The sequence below is a fragment of the Grammomys surdaster genome, unplaced genomic scaffold, assembly GCF_004785775.1.
Source record: "Grammomys surdaster isolate TR1022 unplaced genomic scaffold, NIH_TR_1.0 64, whole genome shotgun sequence".
NCBI classification, from domain to species: domain Eukaryota; kingdom Metazoa; phylum Chordata; class Mammalia; order Rodentia; family Muridae; genus Grammomys; species Grammomys surdaster.
Window position 1 is genome coordinate 783,478 of NW_021604566.1, and position 17,544 is coordinate 801,021.

Consider the following 17,544-nt stretch of genomic DNA (forward strand, 5'->3'; position numbering starts at 1 on the left):
TTTTTTTTAAAAAATGAGTACACTGTCGCTGTCTTCAGACACACCAGAAGAGGGCATCAGATGCCATTACTGTTATGAGCCACCATGTGGTTGCTGGGAATTGAACTCAGGACGTCTGGAAGAGCAGCCAGTGCTCTTAACCGCTGAGCCATCTCTCCAGCCCTCTCCTGCTCTTTCATAGTATTTTTAGGCCTTTGTCCTTTGGTGAAGATTAATGTCACAGTCTAAAGTTAAAATAAGTAAAGACTGAAAATGAGGACTACATGTAGCTAAGGAGTAGATGTTGGGCTAGGATATACACAGCTGTAGGTTTGATCTCCAACACTGCAGAAAAATAAGTAAAATAGCCAATAACAGCTATACTAGCACTATGAATACCTTTAAAAAGGATAGTAGCAGGCTCAGAATGTAAGCAAGCGTTTGCCTTGAATGTGCGAGACCCTGCAAATGATCTCTAGTATTGCCAAACAGGAGGGAAAGAAAAGGGCAGAGGACAGGCAGGAAGGTATTTGTTTCATAAAATAGTTTCATATTAGGTTTATAGTAATATAATGTTAGTATTATGGTATAACAAACCAGAAGCTGGCCAAGTTTTTAATTATAAAATAATGTGTTTTTAGTTGTTTTATTTTATGAAACAACATGGAAGAAATGACTTTGTATACTGATATTGTCTATGTGTATAACAGATGGTATTTATTTACACATGTCTCAAGTTCTAAGAAAGTTTGGAACCTTTGTCTCACTTATGTGATTATATAGGACTGTAAATTGAATTTCTTATTGTGACATAACATAGTTAGCAAATGAAGCGTTTGATGTATATATTCATTTGCTATGATAGACCATCCATTAGAAGACTCTTATAGGCTGGGCGGTGGTGGCGCACGCCTTTAGTCCCAGCACTTGGGAGGCAGAGGCAGGCGGATTTCTGAGTTCGAGGCCAGCCTGGTCTACAGAGTGAGTTCCAGGACAGCCAGGGCTACACAGAGAAACCCTGTCTCAAAAAAACAAAAAAACAAACAAACAAAAAAAAAGACTCTTATAGGATGAGAACATAAACAGTAAAAGTTGGGATAGCTCTTCATAAGGGAAGTCTTTCTTCCATTGGCTTTGTCCCTAACCCAGAGCTTATCCTACAGTCTTCTAAGGTTGAGAACTGCTTTGAGCCAATGTTTATTAGTTGATATTTATAGTATTTTGTAGTACACATGACAGGTATTAGACTTGCTTTACAGGGTAATACACTAGGTATTTTAAGGTTAAGACATAGTTTTTTTTCTCAAAACTACTGCCCTCTGATTGCCCGTGTTTTGTTTCCCCTAGTGCTGTAGATTGAACCCAGGGCCTTACACATTCTCTGCAAGTACAGTACTACTGACCTACATTCCTAGCCCTGATTTGTTTTTTAAATAGTCAATGACATGGGTGCTATAGATAGAGAATATTTATGCTTAAATAAATAGATAAATAAGTGTTGGGATTTGGAATTCACCAGAATTTCAGGACATATTTCTCTAGAGACAGATTTCTAGGAACCACCAAAGACAGATGGCTTAATAGTTAAGAACACTTACTGCTCTTGTTGAAAATCCAGGTTTGTTTGGTTCTTAGTACCCACTCCCATGGTGGCTCATAGTTATCTGTAATTCCAGTTTCAGTGGATCTGATATACTCTTCTGGCTTCCTCCAGCACCAGCCACATATGTGGTAAACGTATACACATGCAGAAAAAACACACATAAGATAATAATAGAGAAGACTTAAATATTTTTTTAAAGATAACGAATGTTGTTTGTTTAAAAAGAAGCCGGGCAGTGGTGGCGCACGCCTTTAATCCCAGCACTTGGGAGGCAGAGGCAGGTGGATTTCTGAGTTCGAGGCTAGCCTGGGCTACAGAGTGAGTTCCAGGACAGCCCAGGCTATACAGAGAAACCCTGTCTCAAAAAAACCAAAAAAAAAAAAAAGAAGAAGCTGGGCAGTGGTGGTGCACATCTTTAATTCCAGTCCTTGGGAGGCAGAGTCAGATGAATCTCTGAGTTTGAGGTCAGCCTTGTTTACAAGTTCCAGTACAGTCAGGGTTACATACAGAAACTCTGTCTCAAAAATAAAATAAAACAAAACCAACAAGCAACAACAACAATAAAAATAACCATCAAAGAACTGTTAAAAGATGCACAGGATACGAGTCAAGCACTTGGGCAATAAAAGAAGTCATTTCAATCTTGTGCTGCAGGTGTGACAGCCCTAGGTTTATGTCCAGTACCACATACACTGAACATAGTATCACATGTCTCTGTTCCTGGTTCTTGGTAAGGTGGAAACAGGAGGATTAGACATTCAGGTCTTCCTCAGCTACACAGGCAGTCGGTGTTCATGATACCTTGAAATACATGAAGCTTTGCCTTAAAATAATAATATTAATACCAACAACAGTAATAGTCTCCCAGGCACAAAGATAGAAGATATTTCGGTAGCATCATCTTTAATGGTGCTATAGTCCCATTTAGCACATTGTCAAAATTTAGCTTATTTTTAAAATGCAGTCATTTTTGAAATAGACGCTTTGGTTCTATCCTTTAACACTTTTAAAATTTTGTTATTTTATATGTATAAGTGCTTGCCTGCATATATGATGTGCACCACATATGTAAATGCCCTTGAAGGCCAGAAGAAGACACTGGATCCCCTGGAACTGAAGCTACAGATGGTTGTGAGTCTGAGTGTATGTATGTACACATCCAGGGGCCCAAGTAAGTCAGGAAAAGGAATTAGAGCCCCAGGAACTGGAGTCAAGCAGAGTCTGAGCTCACATATGGGTGCTGGGAACCAAACTCAGGTCCTCTGGAAGAGCAGTCAGTGCTATTAACTGCTGAGCCATATCTCCAAGTGTTCCAGGAGCACTGATGCACATCATTCTACTTCTTACCTGGGGATGTGGCTTAGTGATAGAAGGGTTTGACTTGTGCATGAGCCCCTGGGTTTAACCCTCAGCTCAACAACTGGAAAAATATGTTTGCGTTGGACTTTACAGATAGTCACATTTTCAGTGTCCAGCCACTCCACAAAATGCTCGTATCAACAACTTAAAGCACCAGCAGGCTTAATTTTGCTCTTCGACTTAGAGCTAGTTGTGAACCAGCATGGACTTGAACCTGGATACTGTACAAATACAGTGTTCCTAACCACTGAGCCATGTCTTCAGCTCTAATTTTTCAGGCATTTCTAAAGGAGAGAGAGAGAGAGAGAGGGAGAGAGAGGGAGAGAGAGAGGGAGAGGGAGAGGGAGAGGGAGAGGGAGGGAGAGGGAGAGGGAGAGAGAGAGAGAGAATATGACAGAGAATGAATGCATGCATGCCATGGCATGTATGTGGAGGTCAGAAGTCAAATTTGAAAGTTTGTTTTCTTCTTGAACCATGGCATTGAACTCAGCGTTTCAGGCTGGACAGTGAGTGCCTCTGTCCATCGGACTGTCTCACTTTCTCAGTGTCCTAGGTCAGGACTGTTCATGGTCATTCATTCCACTGTCTCTGATCCATGGGGTGTATGATGAAAGAGGTTAGGAAGCAAAGAGAGAGGGGGGAAGGAACAAGGCACATACTTGAAAGCAGCTTTCATCCAGTGACCTAACCCTGGACTGCCGTTAGTTATGAATCCATCCAGTTCATGACCTAATCAGTTCCTATAGCTTCTACCCCAGAACACTGCTGGTGGGGACTCAGCTTTCCGGCCACAAGCCTTTCTGAGGGTCTTTATTTCTTGATTTACTAACTGACATTCTAGTAAAAGAAGCCACAGTGTTTTCGTTTGTGAGCAGTTTAGACGAAGGCGTGTGCTTCACTGCAGCCTACCCTTGCTGTTACAAATGAGTAGATTAGAGAATGTGTTTTATCTTCATTTTTACCAAGATTTTTAAAATACCTTTATGTTCATCAGTTCAAAGCACATGTTTTAATATCTTGTGTCTTGTCTTTTGTAGGAATTTTACATTGAACTGGCTCCTTTGTCAAGAATCTCTCCAGGCACCATCCCAGGATTTTTTTTTCCGATTGACACAATCTTCTCTATTGCCATTCTATGTTTTAGTGTTAATTATTTGTCTTCTTTCTATAACACAAGTTATTTTTAGGAGGATGAGGTAAGTATTTATAATAATCAATTGTATTACTAGTTAATGTATCCTAAAGATATAAAATATTTTAAGTTGTGTGTGTGTGTGTGTGTGTGTGTGTGTGTGTGTGTGTGTTGGTCTGGTGCTAGGGTTTGAGAACCCAGGGCCTTGTACATGTTGAATATACTTTGCCACTAAGTTGTATCCAGATCCAGTGTTTCTTTTCTTTTAAATTTTTTATTTTTATTTTCTTTTTGAAGAGACGGGGTTTGGGATTTGGGTGTAGTGCTGTGGCAGAACCCTTAACTAGCCTGTACGAGGCCCTGGGTTCAGCTCTAAGGGGGACAGGAAGGAGAGCAAGAGGTTTTGTTGTGCTCTCCCACGTGACCTAGAACTCACATTTTTAAGCAGTTCTCTTGGCTCAGTCTCCAAATCATTTAACACTATAGGTGTGTGCCACCTCACAGCTTTTCAATACTGTTTATTTTAGAGCATCTAAGTCTATTCTTTCTTTATTGGTCATTATAAATTAATTAATCAGAAAAGCAGATGTTTAGCTTTATACCTCTAAGTATTTACATAGACATATAAGTAATAGATTAAGCTTTTACAGATTCATTTAATAATTTACTAAAATTTTAACTTAGTTAAGAATAATATATTTGACTGGGCATGGTGGCATATGCCTTTAATCTGAGAACTCAGGAGGCTGAGGCAGGCTTATCTCTGATTTTGAGGCCAACCTGGTCTACAAAGTAAGTTCCAGGTTAGCCAGGGCTACACTGATAAACCCTATCTCTCAGGTGGTTTGGGTTACACACACACACACACACACACACACACAAATGATTTATATATACACATTGTGCATATATGTACACATATACATATATAAACATATATGTAATTTAATTGAAATGAAGCTACAAGTGTGATTTGAAATTACTTAGATTTTTTCTGAATATGATGGGACATGCCTATAATCTAAACACTCAGGAGGCTGAGCTAAGAGAATTGTGAGTTCAAAGGCAACTTAGGCCACTGTCTCAAAAAATGAAAAGTGAAAACAAAAACAGTAACAAAGTAAAAGTCACTATAAATATACTTGTTTTAAATGTTCATTATGCTAGAAAGGTAGTTATAGATACTTGTAGAATGCTGTGATGCCAACACTTGAGAGGTGATGTAGAATGCTGTGATTCCAACACTTGAGAGGTGAATTCAGGATTGTGAGTTCAAGGCCAGCCTTGGCTACATAGTAAGTTCAAAGCTAGTCAGATTACATGAAACTCCATTGCAAAATCCCAAAGTAATCCATATGAGAAGTACTAGCAGTCACTTCCCAGTCAGTTGACCTACTTTATACAGTGTGTTCTCTTTTACCACTGACAATACATACAGCACTTATTCAATGTATAAAGACCTATGCTTGGTGACCCCCAGCACTACAATAAAAGAAAAAAGTAACTTGAAGCTAGCTATGGTGGCTCACACCTGCAATCTCAACTCTATATAGCCTCAAGCAAAAGGACTGCCTGGAGTAGAGGCAAGCTTAGCTACAGATGTGTTCTAGGCCCGCCTGACCTAGTGTTGAAACTCTGTGTCCAAACAAACCAAAAGAAGATGATTACTTCTAGCTCTTTTATCTTTATAATTTAATTTTGTAGTTTATATTGATTAGCATTGCTAGTTCAGGAATAACTGATCTTAGAAAAGGAGAAGAAATTCAGTTTTGGGTATAGCCTTCAAACTTGATAACGTATTGTTGATTTTTCATCTATATTTTTCCAAACTATTGCAAACATGTTTTCTTTTTTTATATAGTGGTAAGTCCAAGAAAGAAACTGGAACTCTTGAAGATGGAAGAATTGGAGAAAGGCCAGAAATAATTTATCATGTAATTCACACTCTTTTGCTGGGCTCTCTTGCAATGCTTATGGAAGGGTAAGTGCCCTGCTTGAGCAGTTTGTCATTATTAAGCTAATTTTTTAAAAGAATTTATTTATTTATGTATTTAGGTACTTTCTTTTTATTATTTATTTATTTATTTATTTATTTATTTAATATATGTGAGTACACTGTTGCTTTCTTCAGACATATTGGAAGACAGCATCAGATCTCATTACAGATGGTTGTGAGCCACCATGTGGTTGCTGGGAATTGAACTTAGGATCTCAGGAAGGGCAGTCAGTGGTCTTAACTGCTGAGCCATCTCTCCAGCCCCAAAGGTTTATGTATTTATTTTATGTATGTGAGTACACTGTCACTGTCTTCAGACATATGAGAATAGGGCATCAGATCCCATTATAGATGGTTGTGAGCCACCATGTGGTTGCTGGGAATTGAATTCAGGACCTCTGGAAGAGCAGTTACTACTCCTAACCACTGAGCCATCTCTCCAGCCCTAGGTACTTTCTATGCATGTATATCTGCACTCCAGAAGACGGCATCAGACAGGTGTGAGCTGCCATGTGGGTGCTGGGAATTGAACTCAAGACCTTTGGAAGAGCAGTGAGTGCTCTTAACATCATTCCAGCTCCATGCTTACCTTTTATACTGAGCTAGTGAGTACATTTAAAGCAGTTCCTAAAACTTTATTTAAGAAAGTGTAAGCTTTCAGGGCATCAGGTGGTACTCTTAATTTCATTACTTAGGAGGCAGGGGCAGGTAGGTGGATCTTTGAGGCTAGCCCGGTCTACATAGTGAGTTCTGGAACAGCCAAGGCTACACAGAAGAACTCTCTCTTGAAAAAAAACACAGAAAAACTTTTTAGGGGCTAGAGAAATGGCTTAAGAGTACTTGCTGCTCTTGCAAAAGATCGTCCCAGCACCCACATAAATCAGGTCTCTAAAACCATATGAAAAACTCTAGTTTCCAAGGATCCAATATTCTCTGTTGGCCTGTACGTATACTCAAGCAAAACATTCATATACATAAAATAAATGAAAAATACACTAATTTATAAAAATACAAATTTTTAAAATTAAGTGAAATTTAACAAAGATTTTTAAAATATAGCAAATTGATATTTAATTATTCATTTATTAAAATACTATTGAATATCTTCTAAGATTCATGTATCATGCTAAATACTTGAAGTACAATGGTAAGCAGCATGAACACAGGGTTTGGTTTCTACTTTCTGTAACTGTTGGCCTAATGGAGACAACAGATGTTAACTATGTAACAAATCTAAAGTTATAATTTGGCAATGAATGAAGGGTAAATGGTGCTGTGGGAACATTTGAAGTCAGGATATGGTTTGAAAAGATGTTTGAGGGGCTGAGTGCTGAGTAAACTGAACTTGTTAACAGAAGGGAGAAGGTTATCCCAGGCAGAGGGGCTCACATTGCTTAAGTTTTTTAATAGGCAAGCACGTAGGGCATTCTGGAGGGTAAGGAAATATGGAGAAGTACAGTGATGTGCAGTAGGTCTTACAGTAGGTAGACTGGAGCTGGGCTGGGTTGAAGGAGGTGGGTTTGGTTTTTCTCTATTTTATTTTATTGCTTTTAAATGGAAAACTAGCCTGTTGATACTCTGGTGTATGGACAAGGCAAAGTGTTTATATTTCATTTCTTCCTGGTTTTTGTGTTAAGTTTGTTTATGTTAAGTATGTTTAAAATTTGCTAAGGCAAGTATCTACGCGCAGTCAGTTGTCACTTCACATCAGTACAGTATGATACGCAGGGTTGTGGTGCAGGAGCTTCACAGGTGTGCCTGCTCAGATAACCCCTTCACGACCTCACTAGGCAATGTTATCTTGTGGGACTACCGTCATGTATGCAGTCTATTGTTGAGCAAAACACCATCATGTAGCATACGGCTATTAATATTCAGATAAGTTATATCACAGTTATATAGGAGGCAAAGGCACATGGATCTCTGTGAGTTCAAAGTCTACATATTGAGTTCTAGGCCAGCCAGTGCTACATAGTGAGACCTCTTTCCCATAACAAAACAGAAATAACAATGACAACCCTAAAAACCATATCTTTATTTGTGAGTTTTTAGTTTTCAAACCTCCCTTAGTCTGCTTCTACATAAAATCATGCCAAATTGTTAAAGTTTATGAAAATCCTTTCATTGATCAGAAGAGTATTGTTGCTGTTTTGTTTTGTCTTGAAATAATGTCTCAAGTTTGACCTTGAATTTGAAAGCCTCAAAAATCTGACACCCTGAGGCTCCACCTCTCACACCTTTTGCAGTGCTAGAGACCTAACCCAGGACCTTGCACAAGCTAGACAAACAATATACTCCAGTCTATACTCCTTACCCAAGCAAATGTTTTAAATCTTTATATATTAGTCAATTTTAGCAAATAAAATAGAATGCCTCTTCAGTTTAAGATAGTAAATGTTCAGGAATCCTTAAGGCCATCCCTACTTATAAAAACCAACTGCAAGTTCAGAAGTTTCCCAAAACATTTTTGGGTTCTATTACTAGGATTGACATAACCAGAAAAGTCATTGTATTGTGGGTTACCACTTATTTCAGCAAAAAGGGTCTATATAATGAGCTAATGAAGATATACACAGAATAGGGTCTAGGAGAGAGGTAGACATGGGATACTACTTGCTGTCATACTGTAGAGATGGCACAGACAGTACCTGTTTCTGAGGAGCAGTATAAACCCGGTGTGCACAGTGTACATAGCTGTCAGGGAAGCCTCTTTGTGTTCACAGTTTTTATTGGTGCTCAGTCACAGATGAAGTTGGCTACTTGTGTGGCTGATCTTATTCTGAAACCTTTTCAGAGGTTGAACTGACACTTTGTGGCCCAGGGCCCCAGAATAAATCATGCTCTTAACATAAGTTGTAGGCATAGCGTAGTCATTGCATCTCCACAAAGATACTCTTGTTCGGCAGGTGGTTACCTTCTGGGAGTAGGGACAGAGGCCAGATCCCTCTGTGTGCAAGATTAAACATTTATTCACAGTAAGTAAGATGCATTGACAGCTCTGGCGCTGCCTTCGGTACTGAGCTTGGGCGTAGGCCTGGGGGATTAAAGAAATACTCAGACTCAGGTCATCCGTTATGAGAGAATGCCAATGCCTTTATTGAGCAGGTTCAATATATACACCAAGCCAGGGAAGGAAAAATACAAACTCAGGAAAAAACAGGAGCTTAACTGGGGGCCAATACAATGTCAAGTGTAAATTCCCTTCCTGGGGCACCATGTATTAGTCAGGATGTGAAAAAGCAGGAACTCAACTGGGGGGCAATAGGATGTCAAGTGTAAACTCCCTCCCTGGGGCAGCATGCCTTAGTCAGGATGTTTTGATCCTAGAGGAACCGCAGCATGTTACTTAGTAGACAGCAGCATACGGAAAGGCTCAGCCAGGGCATAGCAGCCCTTCTGGGTCCTATAATGCATGAAAATAAATATGATGAAAGGTAACTTGGGAGGCTTTTTGCATGCTCATTTATTATTATTAAATTGTAATTCAAAGCAAACATACCATTTTCCATTTTGTCCCTTTTTTTCTCTCTCTCTCCATCCTTTTTTTTTTTTTCTTGTGGTGTTGGGAGTTGAATTAAGGCCTCATATATGCTAGACAAACACTCTACTACTGAGCTATACCCTAGGGTCACCTTCTGTTTACATGAAACAGATTAAAAACTGGGCAAGGTGACTCATAGCACTGCAGAAGTGGAAGCAGTAGAGCCAGAAGTTCAAAGTCATTGGCTCAGCTGCATTGCAAATTCCGTGCCAGCCTTGATACTTAATACCTTACCTAAAAAATAAAATTAAAAAAAAAAAATAAAGAGGAAAGTTGGGTATGGTAGCTTGTGCACTCAGGGGTGGAAGCTGGAGGATTGCCTTGAGTTTAAAGCCAATTTTGGCTACCAGGTGAGATCCTGTCCCAAAGACAAAAGGAAAAGCTATAGTGGCTCATGCCTGTAATCTCAGAAGACTGAGGCAGGAGACTCACTGTAGTTACCCTATTCTACACAGTAAGTTCCAAGACAGCTTGGACTACTGAGTGAGATCACCTTGTCTCGAAAAGAAAAAAGAAAAGGAAAGAAAAGGGCTTTGAGTGGGGGTGCACACCTTTATTGCCAGCACTTGGAGGCAGAGACTTATGGATCTGTGAGTTTGATGCTAGCCTGCTCTACACAATGAACCCTTGTCTTAAAAACAAATAGCAATGGGCTGAAGAGATGGCTCAGCAATTAGGAACACTGACTGCTTGTCCAGAGGTCCTGAGTTCAATTCCCAGCAACCACACAGTGGCCCACAACCGTCTGTAATGGGATCTGATGCCCTCTTCTTGTGTGTTTGAAGACAGCGACAGTGTACTTAGATACATAAAACAAACAAATAAAAATCTTAAAAAAAATACCAAAACCAAAAAATTGGGTACTAATCTGTTGCTGAAAATTAGAAGTAAAGATTTTTCATTCTTCATTAATATTTTGTGGGTAGTTAAAAAGTACTTAGAAAAGAGAAATCAGATGATGTGGAATAGGATGTGTGATATGTGACTTTTTTTCCAGCTTGAAATTCATTTGGACTCCTTATGTGTGCATGTTGGCAGCATTTGGTGTATGCTCCCCTGAACTTTGGATGACACTTTTAAAGTGGCTTCGATTAAGAACTGTACACCCAGTATTGTTGGTAAGTCATTGTTATTTTGTGTTTGATACTTGTTTATCTTCCAGTTATACAAAATAAAATGTTAGGGCCATGAAGATGGCTCAGTGGGGGAAAGGCACCTGCCATGCCAGCACCAAGCTTGATGATTTGAGTTCGAGCCCTGGGCCCCACATGATGGAGGCAGAAAACTGATTCCCATCAATTGTCTTACATGTGCAGCTGCATGTGTACACACTTAGAGACACACACAATTAAATAAATGTCATCAAAAAATTTAAATACTAGTGAATGAAAACTGGGGCAGAGGGATGGTGGTGACTCACACCTTTAACCCTAGTACTCAGAAAGCAGAGACAGATGAATCTTATGAGTTTGAGGTCAGTTTGGTCTACAGAGCAGTTCCAAGACAGCCAGGGCTATACAGAGAAACCTTGTCTCAAACAAGAAAAACAAATCAGATAAACAAACAAAAAAACAGTACAACAACAGCAACATAAAAACAAGTTATGGGTAGCAAAGTAGACTATGATAGATAAACAGTTTTTAAAATTTTTCTTTTCTTGTTTTTGTTTCAGCAGGGTCCCAGGCTGGCCTGGATTTCACTGTGTAGTGAGGGTTATCTTGGTCTTTTGAAGATATACATTTCCCCAACGCCAGGATATGCAGTGCTAGGGCCTGGACCCAGAGCTTCTTTTTTTTTTTTTTTTTTTTTAAAGATTTATTTATTTTATTTATTTATATGAGTACACTGTCATTTTCTTCAAACACACCAGAAGGGGGCATGAGATCCTGTTACAGATGGTTGGGAGCCACCATGTGGTTGCTGGGAATTGAACTCAGGACCTCTGGAAGAGCAGTCAGTGCTCTTATCCGCTGAGCCATCTCTCCAGCCCGGACCCAGAGCTTCTTATGTGCTAGTGAGGGTCTCTGACAGCTCAGCTGTGTTCCTGCCTATTGTTTTATTGATTTGGCATTTGTTTTTGAAACAGGGTTGAATGTAGTCCGGGTTAGTCCAGAATTCATTATATAGTTGAGCTCCTGATCTTCCATCTTCCAATCTTCCAAATTCTAGGTTTATAGGCATGCACCATCATACCCAGCTTTTAGGGTTTTGGTCGTTTTGTTTTGCTTTTGTTTTTTTGAGACAGGGTCTTTTTCCATAGATAAGGGAATCCTCAAACCCATAGCCATCCTGTGTCAGCTTCTCAGAAGGTAGCTTACAGCCATGAGCACCACCCTCAGCATATAATATTCGGTTTAAACAAATGGATTTCGATCTATATAACTTATAAAAGAAAAGGCAAAAATTGAAATGAATTAGTAATATGAGGTGACATTGAATGACTCCCCCAAGGGAGACCCTGAAAGGACTCGAACCCAAAGACCTCCAAAGACCGTCTTGCTGCAATCACATGAGTCAGGTTCTTTATTATTGAAGCTTCGGCTGATACGTTCCTCATGAAAGAGGTAGAGGAATCGACCCTGAGGCCTAAAAGCTTAGGGTTAATAAAGGCAAAGGAGGGGGGGCAAGAAGGGGGTTGTGGCACAGTCACACACAATTGGTTGTTTCAAATATCTGTAATGTGTGTAAGCAGATCCCTGGCAGAGAAAGGACTAATCTCACGAGAATAATCCCTGGTTCCTGTGGCCTTGGGACCCAGTACGAATGCTAACACACCATCTGGGACCTTGGGTGGGAGTTTTTCCAGAGAAGGCTAAGTCAAACATCACAGGAACAGATGAATGTTTCAATAATGTTCTCGTTCTTGAGGAATTTGCCCTTGAGCACCTTTCCTGTCTCTCACAGGCAGTGGATCTATGGAGCACTCAATTGACCTTTGTTTCACCAACTCTGCATCTTTTGTGACGGCCTTGGGTTAGCAAGCTAGCTGACCTGTTATTCTTAACTACTTGTATTAGTGAATTAAGACTTCCTGTTATACTATTTAACTTAAAATTCCTTTTCAACATCAAATTTTTTTCTAACTGCCCTATGAATGACAAGAACTATTTGTTTATTTTAAAATATTTAAGATAATATTGTAGCCTTTATTTCCAATTGTTGTCTTATTGTTGTTACTAAAGCTGGATTTAAACTCCTGGCTCATAGTGATCCTTCTGTCTCAGCTTTCTGTGATCACAGACACACACAGTACGGACTTCAGGTTTTAAATATCTTCTTTCTTGGCTTTACTTTGATCTATGTATGTTCCCATATGAAGAGAATTTACATTGTTCTGCTGCTTGCTTAAAATAAAGATAAATAAAATGTTAGAATTAGGTGTGATAGAACTGGAGTAGTTGAGATGGGAAAATTCCAAGTTTGGGATCAGCCTTGGCTACACAGCAAGATACTGTCTAAAAAAAAGAGCAGGCTGGGGAGGGGGTGGAAGACTGGGGTATGGCTCAGTAGAATGCTTGACTCATATTCCTGAGGATTCCATTTGGATCCCAACAAGGGGGAAATAGTACCTAATGCTATAGAATACTTTTTACCTGGCAGGGGAAATTTCATAATGAGGGTGGATTTCTCTGAATGAGGTTTAACCATTGTGTTTGGATGTCCTAACCCCTGTTATTTTCCCAAATGTAGGAATCTGGACAGAAGGGAGAGAGGACAATGTTCATACTTTTTAATGGTTTTGAAAGAGAAGAAACAACAAACAAACAAACAAAAACAACAACAAAAAACAAGCAAAACCCCTACCACAAGTAGAATAGGAAGAACATGTTTGGGCAAAAGATGATAAATTATGTTTAACAGTGGTCTTCTTATAAGTATTTTCAGTCTTAGTTCCAGAATTTGTTTTCTCATTTTAACATAATATGGTGACCTATGCTAGCTATTTTGCGGGTGTGGTTTCAGTGCCTTTTGCTGTTAACTTTTCATGCCAATTCATAATTACTTGTAAGCCCCTTATAATATAGGACCCTGACAGAAGTTTCACATATTATTGGGGCTGGAGAAATGGCTCAGCAGTCAGGAGCATGAGCAGAGGCCCCACGTCAGCCTGTCAGCACTCCTATCAGGTGTCCGTCCGACGACCACCTTACTGTCAGCCCATCTCCAGGGAACATGATGCCTTCCACCTGCCTTAGGCACAGCACTTAACATGCACATTGTTACAGAGGTACACACTCATACTGAAACTAGAATAAGTCTCTTAAAAACTCTTACATGTTGTTTGCTATTTGAAATACCTCTATGGAAGTAATGTTTCCTAGTTCATTCCATGAGATAGAATCACTTTATGTAATTCACACTGGTCTCACATCCTCAACCCTCCTGACTATCTCAGTTACAGGCAACCATAAATTCAGATCAACTAAGCACTGACTTCTTTAATTTCTTTTTAAAGTTCTTTTATTTATTTAAAGACAGAATCTCTCTATGTAGTCCAAATTGTCCTTGAGCTTCCAGAGATTATCTTGCCTCTGGCTCCTGAGCCTGAGATTAAAGGCATGAACCACATGTGTACATGAGCATGTGGACATTAGGAGAGTGTTATGTATGGTGTGCTATGAGCCACCATTCTGATGCTAGGAACTGACTCCGCTTCTCTTCAAGAACACAGTAAATACCCTTTAACTGTTGAGCCATCTCTCTAGCACCTAGCACTAATTTTGTTTAGTTTTGTTTGAGACGGAATCTCACTGTGTAGCCCTGGTTGGCCTTGAACTCTGTCTGTAGACCAAGTGGCCTTCAACTCGGATCTGTGTGCTTCTGCCTCACAAGTGCTGGTATTAGAGGTGTGTGTCACTATGCCTCCCTCCCCATGATGGTTTTCCTTACATAGCAAATATTTTTACCAACACCTCAGTTTGTTTGAAACACATTAGTCTTCACACTTCACTTTGAACTAGATGCATGTTGATGTCAGTCTATGTCAATGCTAATACCTCTAGCATATATTCTAAAATGTGTTTACCTATAACTCTTTTTGTCTTATTATTTTAGGCTCTTATTCTGAGCATGGCTGTGCCTACTATTATAGGTCTTAGTTTGTGGAAAGAGGTAAGACATTTTATATTATGAAAATGTACTTATCTATAAGTTATAAATTTATGTATGTGTATAGGAAGCTTCTGTCAAGACACCACACTAAAAAAGCTGATGTCCTTAATGTTGCTTAATGTTGCTGTTGCTTCCTAATAAGATAGCCAAAACAATCAATCTAAACAATCAATCTGCCTCTCTCTCTCTCTCTCTCCCTCCCTCCCTCCCTCCCTCTCTCTCTCTCTCTCTCTCTCTCTCTCTCTCTCTCTTTCTCTCTCTCTCTCTCTCTCTCTCTCTTTGCTTTCTTTCTTTTTCTTTGGCTGTTCACTATGTAAACCAGCCTGGCCTCCAACTCATAGAGATCTGCTTGTCTCTGCCTCCTGGGTGCTGGGGTTAAAGACATGTACCACCTACTTTTGCTCCCCAAACATTTTTAAAATGTACTTATTTATGTATTTTATGTATATGAGTTCTCATTTGCTTGTTATCTTTTGAGACAAGGTCTCACTATGTAGCCCAGGCTGGCCTTGAATTTACGGTTATCCTTTTGACTCAGCATCTCCAGTGCTGGGATTATACAAGTACCCTATCTCATCCAGCCTAAAACATTTTTAGAATTCCATCTAATGAAGTTTTCTTCAGTCTAATGCCATTGTAAATTCTTACCATAATTGACAAAATTAGAATAATAAGTAGGTCTTAATATTTAAATATATTTTGGTAACTCCAATTTTAATATCTGTAAAATGAAATAATTTTTTGGCTTAACATAATATAGCAGGAAACTAATTGCCAATCAACTTCAAAATATTTGTCCTTGAATTTTAAAATTTAATATGTGTATATATAAACCATATAACCAATGATTGTGTAGTGATAACATTAGTTACTAAATCTAAGCAGTGAGTAAACTGTAAAATTATAATTATTCCTGTTGAAAAGAATGACCAGGTCAGTGAAGAGGACAGGAACATGGCAGTGTTGGCTTGTCAACATGCTTCAAGTTGGTCTTTTGGAATACTCTGAAACAGTTTTAAGCTTTCCAGTTACTTACACCTCTGGGTGTTTTGTTTTGTGTTTTAGTTTTTTCCACGATTAATTACAGAATTAACAGAGCTACAGGAATTCTATGATCCAGATACAGTGGAACTTATGACCTGGATAAAGTAAGGACCAAATTGCTCAAAACTATTATTAACTGTCATTAACTAGTCATTGCATGCTGTCTCATGAATTCGGGGACAATAATGAATGAAGTGTTCTTTTGTAAACTCAGGAATCATTACTTTGTAATTCTAATTTTCTAAATAAACTCATCTTAATGTTGAAGCAGCATTGGTAAGTATGAGAGTAGAGGTTTGGAGACCCTCACTTCCACACAGCAGAAATGTGGACTCTAGGGGCGGACATCCTTTTCTTATTCATAAGCCGAAGGTGGATAACTCAGGGACTCAGAAAAGGCTGTATTGCCAGTGAAAGCGTGGAGTAACAAAATATTCCAGGTAGCCTTGTTCCTTCTGTTAGCTCTTGGTTAGAAACAACCACAGCCATGAAAGTCTAATTAATCTCTGAGTTTGTGGCAATGGGTCTGAGTTCACATGGGCTTGAGCTTGATTCAGGAATTCCAAGATAGTGAAATGTTCATAAAAGGTATTCCTGAATTGATTCCTCCTCAACTCAGGCTATACAGAATTCCATAAAGAGTTTCATGAAATCCCAAAATAACAAATAAGAAAATTCAGCATAGCAACTATCAGCTCTTCTTTGTGATGAACAGTGGAATTGTATTATAGCAATTTCTAATAATTTGTATTTTTTCATTTTTGACATATAGCAGAGTATCATTAAACTTTATTGATTATAATCAATCAGTGATTAATGTTTTACACATTTTTGTGGATCAGCAAGTGGTAACATTAGAGAAGACTCCTCTGGCCTGGGCCAGCTCAGGTGGGGCTGGGTAGCCTGGTATGACTTCTTTGGCTTGCCTGTGTTTGGCTAGTTGTCACTGGAAGTCAGACTAACCCGACTTACAGTCTTGTGGTATGTGCACCTGTTTATGATATAGCAGCTAGGGAATTCCCAAGAGCAGATAGAGTGGGCACATTGTCTATACTGTTGTGCCTATCTTAGGGTTGCTAATGCTGTAATAAAACACCATGACTAAAAGCAGCTTGAGGAGGGAAGAGTTTATTTCATTTACATCACAGTCTAGCATTGAAGGAAGTCAGGACAAGAATCTGCAGTTAGGAGCTGATGCATAGGCCATGGAGGAGTGCTGCTCACTGACTGCTCCCCATGGCTTGTTTACCCTGCTTTCTTGGCACCCAGGACTACCAGCCCAGAAATGGAACCTCACCCAGTGAACTGGGTCCACCTACATCAATTATGAACCACAGCTTTGTCTAGATGCCAATCATATGGAGACATTTTCTCAGTTAAGAGTCCTTCTTCCCAGATGTGTCTCTAGCTTGTGTTAAGTTGACATGAAGCTAGCCATCACATGGCAAAGATTAGCATCTGCCTCCATATCCATGGCTAAGAGAGAGAATTACTACAGCCATTTTTGTGATCAATTTATCCCCAGTAGAGACTTCCAGATAACTATGTTGAAACTTGTTAAAGTTCTGATGAAAGAACAAACTACAAAAAATGGATAAAAACCTTTTTTAAAAGTCCTAGAAGAACAAACCCTGTGATTCTGAGTACTTGGGAGACTGAGGCAGGACGATCACTGTAAGTTTGAGACCAGCCAGAGCTACAGAGTGAGACCCTGGTGGTGCTGGTTGTTGTTTTTAAGACATGGAAAATAAAGGGTATGGAACCAAAAAAATATTTAA

The 17,544-nt window shown here is 39.3% G+C and overlaps 1 protein-coding gene across 1 annotated transcript in view; it reads left to right on the plus strand.

The window, feature by feature from the left end:
• Dpy19l4 (dpy-19 like 4) overlaps window positions 1–17,544 on the plus strand; it is a 57,612-nt gene that overhangs the window by 27,636 nt on the left and 12,432 nt on the right. The window contains exons 12-16 of the mRNA XM_028769653.1: window positions 3,979–4,137; window positions 5,935–6,054; window positions 10,608–10,728; window positions 14,666–14,722; window positions 15,788–15,870. Of these exons, the coding sequence (XP_028625486.1) occupies window positions 3,979–4,137; window positions 5,935–6,054; window positions 10,608–10,728; window positions 14,666–14,722; window positions 15,788–15,870 (540 nt within the window). The remainder of the gene's footprint in view (window positions 1–3,978; window positions 4,138–5,934; window positions 6,055–10,607; window positions 10,729–14,665; window positions 14,723–15,787; window positions 15,871–17,544) is intronic.